General features: G+C 37.4%; 1 protein-coding gene across 4 annotated transcripts in view; it reads left to right on the top strand.

Moving 5' to 3' along the window:
* The window catches only part of MAP3K1 (mitogen-activated protein kinase kinase kinase 1), a 79278-nt gene that overhangs the window by 1768 nt on the left and 60617 nt on the right, over positions 1 to 16893 (top strand). The window contains exons 1-2 of one of the 4 annotated variants that reach the window (XM_078449721.2): positions 10131 to 10427; positions 14446 to 14481. The exons of 2 other annotated variants lie outside the window; for them this stretch is intronic. In XM_078449721.2, the coding sequence (XP_078305847.1) occupies positions 14471 to 14481 (11 nt within the window). In that variant the 5' untranslated portion in view covers positions 10131 to 10427; positions 14446 to 14470. Of the gene's footprint in view, positions 1 to 10129; positions 10428 to 14445; positions 14482 to 16893 lie in introns of those variants that run through there. One more of the 4 variants, XM_078449719.2, reaches the window with a different exon arrangement.

The raw sequence follows: 16893 nt of genomic DNA, 5'->3' as shown, positions 1-16893 counted from the left end.
TACCCATTGCCCTGTAGAGTTTCCTGACCTTTATTCTGAGTATTTTAAAGACTGTCTTAGATTTTTTTCCTTGTGAGACGAATCTGACAGTAGGAATCCTTGGTTTCGGTTATCTAAAGTTCTTTGGCACTTTTTTGAGCTTGATTATTTATTTAAAGCCACAGTTCATTTATTACCAGGAAGTCGCGCCCCCCCCAAAATTACCCTAAAAATTATGGTCAACACTGTGCCATGGCAATCTTGAAAGGAAAGGAGATGGCTGTGATAGTTTTCTGCGTGCACTTGTAAATATAACTTAGTTTTACGAGAGTTAAGTTCCTCTACACTTTGCTGCTTCCCTGCAGATTGGAGTAAAAACTCAGTAGGATAATTCTTTGAAGGCAGTTGATACTACAAATGAGCTCCAGATAAAAATATTAAACCTTAAATTTGAGAAATTAATTTTATCTGTTCTGACGAAAGCAACTTTTGAATACAGTAAATAATTTAGTACCAGCATTCTAGTCATTAAAGAGCTATGAATATAGAAGAGCAACCACTGTAAAAAATAATGTGTAGAAGTTGTTTAGTGTTGTCTCCACACAAAATAAGAGGACTAAGATGGAGGCAGGTAGAATTCAGAAATGGTAATTTATGCTTAATTTTTGCATTTCATAACGTAGGTATTTTTCCCCTCTTTGTTTCAGGAGTGGATTATAATTGTGCAATGTGTGAAATAATGGGCTAATCAGCATAATCACTTTTTAAAAATGAATTTCACTAGCCAGAATGCTGTTTGTTCACCCTAAGTCATCCCTGCAAATTTCATTTATACTAAAATGTTGATTCCCTAAACTTTTGAAATATAGTGATTTTTCCTTTCAATTTCCTTGTTAGTGGGATTGAAATTCATTTGCATTTGTTGGTATAAATACTTTGAGTATAAAGAGTTCATTGAACTCTACATTTTACTTTTTTGACAGTTTCATTTGTACTTTCTGGAGAAAAATTTAGCCTTGAGATTTTGAAATATTTTTATGTTTTAGTAGTAGTAAGGGTCTGGAGACCCCTTCTGTCTAAAGACCTATTGTATGTTTTAAAGAGAATCCTATGATTTTTAATTTCAGAATTTCCTTCAGGTTTTTGACCTTTGGATGTAGAAACTGAAAATGTAGAAAATATATTTGTGCAGTATAAATTATGTAAGTTATACTCATATTAAAAATAGAAAAGTTTAAGTCTGACCCTCTCCTTTAGGGTAATAATTGAAACCATGAAAGTTTTGTGCCTGAAAGTGGCACCCAAAGGTTTGGGATTTTAACTTACATTACAGAATTAGGAACTTTTTCTTCCTATTTATTGTCTTTGAAGAAAAATTGCAGTGTTATCCTCCATTGAACAGGCTGTTGTGAGTTTGGTAGTTATAATTACTCTATCCTATTTTTGTAACTGAAAAAACCCTAACTATCAATTTGCTGGCCCCATGAAAGAACAAGATATGCTGTACTTGTTAATGTTAGTTTTTGTTAAAACTAAAGCTATTTCATAGGCTGCTTTTATATCCTCATATAGCCCTCAGCTTTCACTTCCGTTTAGAAGCTACTGGGTTAAAAATATAATTTAGTGATTTTTTTTACTAGAGGAGATACAGGAACATTATTACCTAAAAATAAGTTTTAAAAAATTAAGTTGACAATTTTACAAAACAGTAGAGGGAGTTACAGAAGTTAACATAGGTGAATTTGTAAGTTTTGAAGTTATGAATTATCTCCAAACTCTCTATTAAATCAAGTAAGAAAATTAATGCATTCTTCAAAGATTATCCTTATTAAATATAATTCTGAAAGAAAAATATCAGTTATAGTTGCTGCCAACTTTTGTTTTCTTTTCATATCTGATTTTGGCAGGGGTAACTGGTTAACCAACATTCCTTAATGTATGATTTCCAATACTCTTTAATAACTCCATTTTGTTAGATACAAAAACCAGGAAGTAGCCCTGTTCATTGGTACTGTTTCACCTCCTCATAGTGCCTCAAGTCTATGTTGCTTGTCTTAGAAAAATGGTCATTGACTTACTGACTTGAAGATTTCAAAATATAGAAAGAAAGGAGTGTTCTTTGTTTTCATCGAGTGCAAAATAACCAGCTACAGCTTGCCTAGGCTGTCTGCTCATCAGTCCTTGACACTGGCTGTGAACATTCCAGAAGAAGAAATAATGGGGTGGCAAGGCAGTTAATGGTGAATGGATTCCCCTGAGGGAAAATATGAGGCATTCAGAAGTGCTCTGAGTAAGAAAGCATGATTTGCATTTGTAACCCATTTTCTTGGGTTGAGGGGTCTTTCTCTATAAAGGCAGTAGAAAAATGTGGTATGGAAAAGTAATAGTCTCCAGAGGCTGCTTACGAACTATACTATATTGCACCTCTAACCTTGGTAATGTTTTGATTATATCAGATACCAAGTATAGTCCTTAGACTTGGTGGTTTTCCTCAATCCTGGCCTCTTTTTATATCCTAAGTCAAAAGTTAGAGCTACTTAAAAATGTGAATGGGTAGAAGATAAATGTAAGCAAATGTTCAGTATTAGGAATAGATCCACATTGTCTCTAACAAATAATTGAAGAACATTTTTAACATGAAAGAAGTAATCAGGAACAGAATTAAAGTAAATGGTTTGTGGCAAAACAGTGAGATTAGTCAGGTGATATGTAAGAGGATTTTAGCTATGGCTAAAACATGTTCATTGAGCATACAGATATGTTTGGATTCATTTTATGTAGTCACCTTTCTTCCCTTCTGCGGGTCAGACAAGTTACAGCCCTCCAAGGCTTTGTAATTTCTGTTTTCAAGAGGTGGAAACTTATAGGTAATGCTAAAGCCCTTTGATCCCATAACTAGAAGACAGAGCTCCGTCAGTCTGACTCCACAGTTCATTTCTTTCCACCATCTATGCTGCTTTTATTTTTTCAAATTAATAATTAAATTAATTGATAATTTTTAAGGAGGAAGTTACTCTGCAGGAGTCATAGTAAACATAATAGGTCTCCACTGAGTGCCATTGCCAATGTATTTGTCTCTTTATATGTATATACTGCATAGTTTTCTGTAACCTGGCCTTGTATATGTAATACAAGTAGACTGTACTAGATCACCTTATTGTGTTAGGCACGAAAAATAATTGATTCATGTTGAGTGTTTCTTAGATTTCTTGATTTGTGCTGTATTAAATCGGAAGTGGAGGGAAGTGAAGCTGAAATTAAAATCACTCATTTATCTAAATCATCATACATGGAGAGAAACTTCCTGTTTAGCTGGACCTTGCTCCTTTGTTGTTCTTCTTTTTTTATTTCATTCATCCAACATGTAAGAATCTCTACAAGATGATAGTCTTTGTATTAGAGAAAAAGATCATTAATGCATGGTCTCAGTTTCTCTTGGTGGGTTCTAGTATGCATGTGTTAGCAGTACCATGTTAAGTGCTTTAAGAGAGATGTGAATTCAGAGAGACACCCAGATTAAAAATTAGTGTTCTGAATCTCATCCACAGCATTCCACACTATTCATGCAGTGAATATGATGGTACCTCCCTAACTTTCTCAGGAATTAGTTGGCCTTCCAGATTAGTAGTTAAGGGTGGTAGCTTTGTTTTACTTTCTGCAGGGCATTTGGTCTTTTTCCCCTTTCTTAGGACAGGTATATGCTGTAGTTTTTCCATTTCTACAGTAATGGAAAAAGGAAATCTAGATACAGATGAGTTTCAAACTGTTTCTGGCTATACTCTTAAGAGGAATATATACAGAACTGCAAGTTCAGATGTGATTTTTTTTTCTTGAAAGAGAAAATGGAGGTATGGGGAACAAGAAACTCAATATATGCCAATGGTGCTTTTAAACTTTAGTCTTAATTATTAGTAACAGCAACTGTGCTAGTTAAGATAACAATATTGGGAAATGTAAATTATGCTCTATGGCATAAGATAATCAAGAAAATATCCTTGTCTTTATATACTCTATGGCATATCACAGTTGGTTTAGGTATGTTTGGTATGGAAGGGAGTTTTATTAGTGACGGAGTCCTTTGGAATACCAGTCTGGTTAGTTTAGTTTAATAGATTGACATGTCATAGAGTGCCAAGAACTGTTAAGTTCTTAATAACCACCAAGCATATATTTCTGAGAGTACAGTCTGTCACCTGGAAATCATTAATGAGGCCATCAGACCTCTTGAAGAATGGAGGAAGTCCCTGGAGCTTCCACAGTGCTGTAGTTAGTGCATTAACTAAGTTTATCACATGAAATATATTGAGTGTATGTGGAGTAAGGAGAGAGTAGACACTGGGTGGAGACTTTACTCTTGACAAATAGACGTGATCATTACTTTTTTGTTGTTGCCTAAATAAGTCATTTAACTGATATATTATCAAATAACCTTCAAACTGGTCTAACAGCATTCTGAATAGTAAATATCAGTTGTTAACAAATGCGGAATTCTGTCTTATTATTTATACCATTGCCCAGTACCTAGACTAGTGTCTGCTACCCATGAATGTTAGGTGCCCATAAATGTTAGGATGGATTAATTTTCTCAAAGTGGTTATTTTTAAATTAGTGTATCTGAAGATTACAATAATTTACTTTGATGTGATTTTAATCATGGTCTAGCTTAAGGCAAGTTTTGAAGTCAAGAACTGTTTCTTAGGCTTGATATTTAGTAGCAATAGTTGGTGTTTAGCAATCACTGACCATATTGATTGATTTCATATTATGTATAACAAAGTAATTAGTTTAATAGCTCAGTGTAGTTGCAAAGTAATTAGAGCCATGCTCAAAGTATCAAATAGTGAGAAAATTGAGTTTCTGATGTTTCAAGTGGCTAGTTATTTGGACTGATGGGTAATCCTCCTGATTATCTTCTTCACCCTGACAGTTCTTGCTTGGTGGCCCATCATCACTCTCTTGAACATTAATATTAGAAGATCTTCAGGTTGATCCTAGGGCTTCTCTCATTTTGTCTTCTCCATCCCTACCCTCATTAATGCCTTGAGATCAATTATTGACCGTTCACAAATGATTGCCGAATTTCTTAACCATGACCTCTCCTGAACTCCAGACTTAACATCTAACTGTCTGTGTAACAGAGCCATACTCAGATATCTAAAATCAAATTCAGGACTTTCCCTATACCTTGTTCTACTAATACGTTCTCGGCTTATGGAATGGCAGAACCAGAACCTAGGAGTTACCCTTGACAGCTCCTTGTGTATAGTCCACCATCAGAGGCTGAGGATTTGACTGTTACCACATCCTTAAGCCAGGCTTCCATGATCCCTTATTTAGACTAATGTAGTAGCTTCCTGACTTGCCCCTGTATCCTGCTTTCTCCCTTCTAATCTGTTCTCCTTATTATATGGCCAGAGTGATTGTTTTATTTTATTTTTATTTTTATTTTTATTTTTATTTTATTTTATTTTATTTTATTTTATTTTATTTTATTTAAGTAGGCTCCATGCCCAGTGTGGAGCCCAATGCAGAGCTTGAACTCAGGACCTTGAGATCAAGACTGGCTGTGATCAAGACTCACGCCCTTAACTGACTGAGCCAGCCAGGTGCCCACAGAGTGATGACTTTAAAATGTTAATCTGATTATAACAATTTTCCTCTAGAAAAGTAAGTAAGATTAAATATGAAAACTCTCAGAAGCTTTCTATTTGGTTAAAAACAGAGAATCCTTAACATGCTCTACCCAGTCCCTGCCCTGTCTGGCCCTGCGCCTCTCCAGGCTGTCTCAGATCACACTTGCCCTTGTTCTTTGCTGGCTTGCCTTCTTTCATTTCCTCAAACTCAGCATTCCACCTCTCGCCATAGGGCTTTGGCATGTACTGCATGCTCCCTCTGCCGGGAACACTCTTCCCCAGTCCCATGTCAGTACTTCCTTGTTCAAACCTTAGCTCAATGATACTTCCTCGGGGAAGCTTTTCTTCCCTGGTCTCTCAGACTGGCTTCTAGCACAGTGTCTCTCTACTGTCAATGTTGTGATTTTACATTTGTTATCTCATTTGATGAATTGCTGCCTTCTCCAGAAGATTATAAGACCTTTGTGGGCAGTGCCTGTGCCTGGATGGGGACCCGGCACCTAGCAAATGCCTGGCCCAGAGTAGACCCCCAGAGTAAATATTTGTGGAATAAATGAGTAAGGATAATAATGGCAAGTTTAACCTAGTGGATCATCTGTTTGTCGCCTTTGGTCACAGTACCCTTGGACCTAGCTGAGACACGAATAAACAGCAAAAGCCTAGATGATTGTTATTTCCAAGTTCTCAGTTTGTGATAGATTCATTGGGAGGTATATGGACTATTAGACATGCCAAGTGCCTTGACTGAGGTAGGACAGCTTAATGTGGCATGGGGGAAATAGCTATATAGTAGTCCCTTACCCCCTTTCCCATGGTTTCACTTTCCAAGGTTTCAGTCGGCTGGCCGCAGTCTGATGATCCTCCTTCCTCCTTCTGACACTGTCATCACAAGTTCAGTAGTGCTACCCCTTCCCCACTCATGCTCTGTCTCTCTCTCTCTTTCTCTCAAAAATAAAGAAAAACATTAAAAAAAAATTTTAAAAGGGTGGGGGGGGCCCTGGATGGTTCAGTCAGTGGGTTAAGCATCCAACCTTGGCTCAGGTTATGATCTCACGGTTCATGCGTTCAAGTCCCGCATTGGGCTCTGTGCTGACAGCTCAGAGCCTGGAGCCTGCTTCACATTCTGTGTCTGTGTGTCTGTCTCTGTCTCTCTCTCTCACTCTCTCTTCCTCCTTCCACCCCTCACTCATGTTCCCTCTCTCAAAACTAAATAAAAACGTTAAAAAATTTTTTAAAAAAAGTTCAGTAGTAGCTTAACACTACGTCGCCAAGTCTACATCATTCATCTCACTTCATATCATCAGATGGGCATTTTATCATGTTACATAATCACAAGAAGGGTGAGTACAGTACAATAAGACTTGGAGAGAAAGTGACCACGTTCACATAACTTTTATAAAATTATATTGTAATAATTGTTCTATTAGTTACTGTTACTCTTACAGTGCCTAATTTATAAATTTAGAAAAAACATAATTTATGTAGGGTTCAGTACTATCTCTGGTTTTAGACATCCACTGGGGGTCTTGGAATGTGTTCCTAGTGGATAAGGGGAGACTGCTCTACTGCATGATAATCTCTTGTAGGTAAGAAGAGCTTACTGTGTGTATGTAATTCTTTTGCACTTACTAGGGTACTGAAAATGTGTGTGTATGCATATTTATGTATATATGAATAAATATACACATAAAGGTGCCACGCATTAATATAATGATTCCTTTTTTTCAAGTTCTCAAAATGTTATGTAAACTTAAGATATCGTTTTAAGGTTCTTGTCCCAATGTATTCATATGAATAAATATACTCATAAAGATGTTATGCATTAATGTAATTGTTCCTTTTTCACAAACTAGTAATGTAATGTAAACTTAAAATACCATTTCCAGGATTCTTGTCACAATATAACCCTACTTCATGTAAAATTTATTAAACTGTTTTTGATAGTAATTCAACTTGTAATAAATAGAAGTTCACATTTGCACTAAAGAGATTTGCTAGGCAAATACTGTATGAGATTTCAGGAACCAAGAGCCCACGTAACAGAAAGAAAACATTTTAAAGTTTACTGATGGTAACTAAACCCAGCAGCCTCCCTTATCTAGAACATGGTTTAGCACTAAGATGTAGGGAAAAAAGGGTCTCAGCCGCCAAAGAGCCTGTAACAAAATCTATCCTTTGAAGTTCTTTGATTTTACACTTAATGAGAGTTCTAAGGGCATTGGCTCAGGATTCACAGACACTTACTTAAGATATTCTTGTTTTCTTGTCCATTTGGTGTCCCTAAAACACAGCAATCAAAAGCAGCCAATTAGAAGGACTAGGAGTATGAGGGACAGGTTCCCTGATGGCAGCAATACTGGCAGAGAGATTTGACAGCCAGAGAGGAGAGAGGGAGGGAGAGGAGGATGTCACAGCATTGCTGTTGGGGACACCTGGTGTGGGAACATTCTGTTCCACATACCTGGATAGCTTCTCAGATTATGAATTTTTTGAATGACAAAACTTTCCACATTACTTCTTGAGCACCAATTTCCTTATTTGTAGAATGACTATGAAGAAGATTGTTTTTTATAATGGCGAGTGTGGCTCATCATAACAAAGTTGTGGTGTTTCTTTCTATTCAGTGAACGGAAATTAGAATGTTTATAATATATTAAGATTTTCATTCAAGATAGTTGTAGCAAGTATTTTGATCCTTAAAGTGGTAAGCTTCTAAATTATCTAGAATAGGTAGTTACATAGCCCTGATGGTACTAAATAATTGAAGAGTCCGTTAGAATTCTGTAAAATTGGATGCCACTCATTAGAAATGTCGTGTGGATTGTCTCTGTGGGAAAATCTTTTTTGTTCTATTTGTTGGCTTGAATCATATTCTACCCTGCAGTTTCTTTAAGATACTTCTTAATCACTACCACTAGGGATATATCCTGACCTTTCTCCTAGTTAGACTGTGAAGAGTGAAGCAGTAAGCTCTGACTTTTTAACACTGATCAAGTTACTTAATGACTGCAAGGTTTTTGGTTTAATTACTTGGAAAAGTCTGTATGCTTTAAGGTGGTAAGTGTTTTGAAACAGACATTCACATTTCTTCCTTTTTTCTCCTTCGAGGTTAATTGGCTGCATCTCTTTATCTTCTGGATTTCTATTAATATTCTTAAATTCTGCTTGGGTAGTAAATAAGATAATTTTAATTGAAACTTAGATTTTATAAAAGATGTGACAGACTAATGTAGATATTAATATTCCTGAAAAAGTTTTAGGTTTTTTAATCTAAATTTATTTTGAATTATGAAAATATGTTTCAATCTTCTGATACAATGGCATCTCCATGCTGTTTTATGAGGTCCTAATAATGTTTTTGGGATTCAGGATTTATAGAATTAAACTTCATTATTAAAATGATTGGACAGCCCTTTTGAAAGCAATAGAACAATTATTTTTTTAATTTGTATCTTTATCATTTTACAAAAAGGACTGTACACTGGAGACTACAAAATTTTCTTTTTTCTTTTTTTTAGATTTCTTTTTAACATTCATTTTTGAGAGGGTGTGAACAGGGCAGGGGCAGAGAGAGAGGGAGACATAGAATCCCAAGCAGGCTCCAGGCTCTGAGCTGTCACCACAGAGCCTGACGTGAGGTTTGAACTCACAAGCTGTGAGATCATGACCCAAGCTGAAGTTAGACGCTTAACCGACTGAGCCACCCAGGCGCCCCATAAATTTGCCTTTTTCTTGACAGTATTTTGTTAGTTGTGTTGATAAACATGGAGCTATCTTTTTTGGTTTTTTTTAATGTTTATTTATTTTTGAGAGAAACCAAGTGTAAGCGGGGAAGGGGCAGAGAAAGAGAGAGGGAGACACAGAATCTGAAGCAGGCTGCAGGGTCTAAGCTGTCAGCACAGAGCCCAATGTAGGACTCAAACCCACTAACCGAGAGATCATGACCTGAGCCAAAGTCAGTCACTTAACTGACTGAGCCACCCAGGCGTCCCTGAGCTATCTTTTTAATGACTGAATAATATTCTGTTATATGAATGTCTCATTAGCCAGTTTTCTATTTTTTTCTCAGTTTCCTGTTTTTAGACATTTATATTGTTTGTGTTTGGATTGTTATATTAACCTTTAGTGACTGCCATCGTATATGCATTTTTATGTATTAGAGAATTTATTTCTATAAAATAAATATTCAGAAGTGGAATTGCTGAGTCAAAGGACATGGATATTTAAAATTTGATTGTATAGCTGAATTGCATCATCAAACATTGTACCAGTTTATATTTATTTCTGTTTATTTCACAGTATGTGAGAGTGTCCGTGGCCCCACATTTTGGCTATCATTGGACATCATCCATCTTTCATTTTTTGCCAGTCTGGATGAAAGATGGTTTCTTATTTTAATTTGCATTTTTTAGCTTTTTAACATCATTGTACAACTTGCCATATTTATTATGGACAAGCTGTCATAATAATTTATTGGACAAGTCATATTTATTAACAGTTTCATATTTCTTTGGTATATTTTCTTTCATACATGGGTAAGAACTGTTTATTTTTTCCTGTTGGTTTGTGATCACCCTTTGTATGTTAGAATAGCTCTGACATGTATTGCAATTGTTTTCCTCCACTTTGGTGTTATGAATTTCAGTTAAGAGTGTTTTTCCACAAAGAAAGTTTAATTGTCTTTTCAGATTTCAGTTTTTTCTTTTCATTATTTTTGCATTTAGGTCTTATAGCATGGCCTTCTAGAGATGCAGTGCTGTGTAGTACTGAAGAGTGCAGATGCATGAATTATAGTCAGAGTGTCACCACTGCCAGGTAGTGTAACTGGGCAGTTACTTACCTTCTTTGCATTTCACTTTTCTTAACTGTAAGATGAAGATACCATTTCATAGTTATAATGAGGACTGAGTATTTGTATAGCTCTTCAGACAGTGAGTGCTTGGTGCACAGTAAACACTGTATAAGTAATGGTTCTTACTATTCCCTATTGTAAAGTTATACAAATTCACCAGCATTTTCTAATATTTTTATGTATTTAAAAAAAAAAAACAACTTTAACTTCTGATCCATCTGAAGTTGTAAGGAATGGTACAGGGTCTAACTTCATTGTCTCCAAATGACTAACTAGGTGTCCCAGCACTGTTTATTGATTAAAAGTATTCCCTTTATCACATACTAAATTCTCAGATATTTGGAAGTTCCTAGATACATTTCTTTATTCCAGATCTTTTTCTTGCACTAAGGGCCTAAACTCCTAAATAGCCACATTTCAAGATTAAAAGAAAGACATTAACTAGAGAGAAAGGATATATCAGGAGATTATTAACTATATCTTTGCTGACTCATTCTTACTGATTTTGGTCCCTGAAATGTCTTGGCTTCATTGACAGAACCCTGCATCCTACTGCCTCTGGGATAGTTTCTCTAGAAGGTGCAGCTCTGGCAGGTGCTATAGCCCTGTGTCCACACTGAATCCCTGTCACCCTGCCCCCCAGCTTCTCTATCCTCTCCCTCAGTTCTCCTGCTTGTTTTGGGTGCCTGTTGGTAACTCCTGCCATCATCTCCCTCATTGCTGTGCTCTTATTCTTCTGGCTTTCTTATCCTCAGCATCCAAGCAGTCTCCAGTTGTACTGTTGCCAGTTCCCTGCTAGCCTTGGAATTCACCCTACGGCTGCTAATCCAGGGTCACACTATTGTCACCTCATCTCGATCTTGCAAAGCCTCCTTCCTAACCAGACTCCTGCTTTTAGACATGTCTTCCTGTCTTTTCCCTACACTGTAGTTAGAGTGAGGCTTCTACAGTGAGGGTATGACCCTGACACTTCTGTCCACGGAACTTTCCTTCATCCTCAGAATAAAGTCCAGACTCCTTAATCTAGCTCAGAAGCCCCTGGTGACCAGGTCTGCTCCCCTCTTAGCTCCCCCTTTCAGGACACCGTCTTTATTTTCAATGTGCTGTTTCCTCCATCTGGAATACTCCTCATCTCCACTGTGAGATGGTTTTCAATATGTTTTTATTCCCTTTGCAATAACGAATTACTGGTATTCTACTAAATATAAGTGTGGCTTTTTGCAGAAGTCAATACTGTATTGTGAATTCTGCTGAACTCTGATTTAAAGTTCCTCAGTATCTGAATTAGATTTGTCGCTTTTAAACCTCTTCAGTTTTTCCTCTGTGATTGTGTATGTAGTCACGTCTTAACAACGGTGTTTACGAAGAGTTGTTTGTAAAGTGTACGTTATTATACAGTGAGTCGGATTTTTCAGGTTATGTGAAAATTTCATAGGTGCAATGTTGGGAGAAAATTTTGGTGCCACACAATGTATTGCTGTCTTTGGGAATAATCCAAGACCATCTCCCGTAGGAGAACAAACATGCTGAAATGCTGCAATCACAGGGCTTGACTGTGTCCTGGGCACATCATCACAAGGTTTATATCAGCTGCCTGGCCTCCTCAGGCAAGGTCCCAGGAAGCCGATGGGCTGTAGGAAGACAGGCCTGTCAGAAGTGGGGTCATTTGAAATCTCTTTTTGTCTAGTCTTTGCATACTCTTTCCAGAAAAACCAAAGGCTAGAGTAGTAAACATGCCAGGGTGAATGTCCATTACCAGTGCTGTCATCCCCCCTTACACCGCCACCATCCATGCCTTCAAGAGCACTCTGAGTGACTTCTGTGAACCAGGCTCCAAGGTGCTAGGGACCCAGGAGGGATGATGTGTGTAAAGGAGTTTAACAAGGTAACAGTCTGCTGATGACAAGGGTTGTGCAGCTCTTAGTCATCTGGGAATGACACTGCTGTAGGGAGGGTTTTCAGGGAAATGGGAGGTCCATGCCAAGTTCTGGAGAAGGCAGAGTTGTGAAACAGGTGAAAGGGGCTTGCTTACAGGGAGACTTCATGAGGTGCAGGGGGAACAGACACAGGCCCTCTGCTGATAAGTGAACTGCAAGTATAGTTCAAATAGCTCTAAATGGGTGGAGAGTAGAGTGTACATGGGGCTAAGGAACCAACCTGTGGACAAGATTTCTGTCTGTGCCCAGAGAGCTGTGCAGAGCTCTCTGCTTCATTATTGCTCCCACTGGTCAATCCTTAGATCTCTGTGCTTAGGGCAAAATAAAAAGCTTTTGTAGTTTTACAGGTAACCACAGTGTGCTAGGAAGTGGAACAGGAGGCCCAAAGAAGGAGTTACATCAGAGCTGGTGCAAGGTAGTCTGCAGCCACAAGTCTTTCTGGAAGCTATGACTCTTGCATGGCCAGCAGCTCCCACAGTTGCAGAGGTCCACAGATTGGGAGGTGTTTACCTGCAAAACAAATTCCATCCACTTTGAACCTGAATGTGGTTTTGGAACTGCACTACACTGGGCTGTAGTGATTAGGGCCCTAAGAGTCAGACCTGCTAGCCACTTAATACTGTTGGACCCAGGGAAAGTCACTTAACTTCTCTGACCCTCATATTTCTCACCTCAAAAATGGTGTGAGTGAGGTGATGAGATGAAATAATAAAGCTTGATTCTTGACCCAGTAAAGTACTCAGTAGGGGAGCCTGGGTGACTTGTCAGTTAAGCCTCCGACTTCGGTTCAGGTCATGATCTCACAGCCTGTGAGCTCAAGGCCCACGTCAGGCTTAATTCTGACCGCTCAGAGCATGGAGCCTGTTTCGGATTGTGTCTGTCTGTCTTGTCTCTCTTTCGGCCCCTTCCCCATTTGTGCTCCGTCTTTCTCAAAATAAATAAATAAAAGTAAACATTAAAAAAATTTTTTTAAGTACTCATTAACTGTCAGTAATATCACTGCAAATAACTATGAAGACCAGTTAAAACTTTGTACAAATGAAGATGAGGTTAAGACACTCAAGTTTACCTTACTAATTACCATTAATTTAGGAAAGGTAATGTATATAGATTATGTGTCATCTTGAGAGGAATTTATTTTTTATTATTTTGAAATTATTTACTAGAATAATGGAAAACACAACTTTCAGAATTATGTGATATGGGATAAAGCATATCACTGGTAGTACATAGATCAAGGTTCTCATCACTTTGTGAGGACATAGGGCTGGTTTTCTGGGTTTTCTCATCTGTGAAAAGAAGAGGTGACTTACATAATCTCTTGGTTCCCTTAAAGATCTAACAACTTTACAAAAATTTAATTTGAAAATTACCGCTTGTGGCTGTATTTAGTTCTAATTACTGAAATGATTACTTTTGTGAACTTACATACTCTTGAAATTTTAAACCTGGATATCAGCCCTAACAAGAAATACAAATGAAAATCAATGAAGGCCTAGAAAAGTGGAATCATGTTTATTAACTGACATTAAATGATGAGAAAATCCTTACTTTTTTTTTAAAGCCTGTAACTATACTGGGAGTATAGTATTTTGCAAAGTAGAGAAAAATTAGGACTGAGTAATTAGCATGTTTGTGTTTAACAGCTATGGTTAGAGAAGAGTTTTGAAAGTAACTTTGAATCTAATTTTTGGTAACTATACTGGTAAAAGCTGTTTTGCCTTTTGGTTTTTTTTTTTTTTGTTTAGCTTTAATTGTATAAGGAAAGGATATCCCCAGGGATATCTTCTAACGAACAAAGCCCTCTTTTGTCTTTTTCCTAAATTTGTAAAGTTTTTCCATAAATGCCCATATGTATACATTCTTTTTTACTTAAAACTTTAAAATGCATTGTTCAGTGACACTTAGTTGTATTGCTTCCTGATACTGAAAATTCAGATTTAACTGTATTGCGGGGGTTCTTTTCACATAATTTGGACAGAGTTGGCAATTCCTAGAAAGTATGAATTTCACTATGAATTTTTTTTTCTTTTTAATCTAATAGCTTGGTGCTCAAGTTCTAGAAGAATATGACTTTCAGGTAGGTTTGGAATAAGGCTTTTTAACTGACTTAATCACTGTGATTGTACCAACTTGAAGCATAGTCACAGAAAATCTCTTGCCCATTGCTATTCTTCATGTACAGAACTGAAGCTGCTTCTAATTCATTGCTGAGCACATCCAGTACTAATCACTGTTTGTCTTTGGATTCCTGGTACTGAAGAATACTTGACCTTTTCTGCTTCCATCACAACCCATACAGTTCCTGCGTTTTGAATGTTGGGATCAGCTATTCAGATATTTGGGAGCACTTACTACATGCTGCTAGCACCTGATTTATCCACAGACACAGCTGTGATGAGAAATAGAGCAAAGTTCTTTTGAGTCTCAATTGCAATTAGCACTATTCCTTTAGCTTATTGTGACTGATAACTAGCAAAAGTTTTTGTTACCACTGAATAAGGCAGGTAGACTGTCAATTTGCACAATGCAAACTGAAATCATCCTGCAGTTTTATAAATGCATGGTAGAACATTTCCTCCAATGCAAGAGGATTCGCTAGGAGTTTTAAATAATGCCAGAGATGTGTGAGAACAGAGCCTTCCGTTTTGGGGATTAGATCCATAAAGACACTTTGGGCATCCAAGAGAAAAGGTTTATGTTGCAAATTTCTTGATTTCTCTTCTCCCTCTTACTTCCCGGGCCAAGTTTTGGTGATAAAATCTAAAACCATCAGTGTCTGAAAGTCATCTTATCTCTAAATACAGCAACTTGCTAAGAATTAAATTGTGTAATATAATGCTTTATTCTTATTGAAGGTTCCCCAAAATACTGAATGTCACAGATTTTAATTACTAAAAGCAAATGAGTAGAAATTTCTTATATGAGTAGAGAATATGGTTGGCCATATACCGAGCCAAAATGAAGTTTTTGTTTCTGAGTTCTTTCTCTGTTTAATATTCCCTGCCTACAATACATACACATGTCATGTCCCCTGCCCCCCGACCCCCCAAAACACAGACAGGTCTTGACTTTTCACTTGTGCTGGACAGTGGCTCTAAGACTTGCTGTTAGTAAGCCACCTGCACTGAATTCTTTGCTTTAGCAAGTTTCCTATAATGCCATTGCAATCACATTTTTTCTCTATTTCTTAGTCCTTTATTAAAAATAAATATTACTTTATAAATTATTTATTAAGCATTGATAGGGTTTGCACTTGTGATCAATTTGCTGTACACTTTGGATAGTTATACCATCCTTCTCTTCATAGGCTGATTTCTGTCCTCATGCTTTGGGTTACTTTTGCCCCAGTATATTATTACATGGGAATACAGAGCACAGGAGCTACATTTTATATTGGCTGAAGCCGTATTGTTTTTAAATCTGTCACAGAAATTAGCCCAAAGACCTAGAAAAATAATATGCTATCAATTATTGATTTTTTAAATAGCTAATCTGGGACTGATTTTAACTGTACTGTGAGAAATTGCATTAAAAACATTGATAAAAGTACTTGCATTTTGTAAAAAGTTTCTGCTTAAGGGATATATTTTAAGTGTTCATTTTTCCCCCATATGCTTAGTTAGCCGTGTGCATCAAATCTTTCTAAATACAGTGTTTTTTTCCATAAACCGTTAAAATATCCTGGAAATATTACAATTTCAGAATTTCAGCCCTTTCTTCCACGGCTCTTTTACCTGTGAAAATGTGATAAAATCTTGTTTTCTTAAGATGATGTGTAAGAATTTGGGGTTTGGACACTGTGGGCACTGTGAAGACATGACAGCCATCACCACCTCCCCTCCAGGATTATGTCACCTGTGATTGTTGTGAGGAAATGGTGAAGTTAGCGCTCTTGGCTGCTGTGGCTTTCAGTTTCTGCCCTGCTGCCTAGTAGTTATTTTGGGGTCTCCCCTGTATAAGTCTGAGAAGCAAAATATCACTGGGTGTCACCCTGGATCCTGGACATCAGAGGGGTCTGCTGCTATGCTGCAGCTGAAGCCGGGGTGGACTCCCTGGCTTATATCAGTTCAGGTACCAGAGAACTGCTTCTGGATAAGACTTGCTCAGGATATTGACCTGTTCTCCCTTGCTGGAGCACAGAAGCAGCCATTGAGACTTTTAGAGGCGACTAGATCAGGAATGGGATGGAGAACAGAGGGGCTGCTGGTGGTGGCAGTGATGGCAGTGGCAGCAGCAACTGAAATCGATCTTTACGGCCAGTGAACTGCAAAACCTGATCAGCTTCTTACGGGATAGCTAGACTCTGACAGAGGCAGATGGACCACAAAACACCTAGGCCTAAATTTTTTTTAGCCCCTGATTTGTGACTTGATGTGTTTTTAATTATTCATTTTGTGATTCAAGTTTAATCAGACTACAAGTGGGGCCTTTAGACTGCCCTTTCAAAAAATTGGTAGCATGTTCACTTCACTTATTAAATGATATTTTG

This window comes from Panthera onca, chromosome A1 (assembly GCF_046562875.1).
Source record: "Panthera onca isolate mPanOnc1 chromosome A1, mPanOnc1 haplotype 2, whole genome shotgun sequence".
Lineage (NCBI taxonomy): Eukaryota > Metazoa > Chordata > Mammalia > Carnivora > Felidae > Panthera > Panthera onca.
Note: the sequence above shows the minus strand (reverse complement) of the source record. Positions and strands in the feature narration are given on the sequence as shown.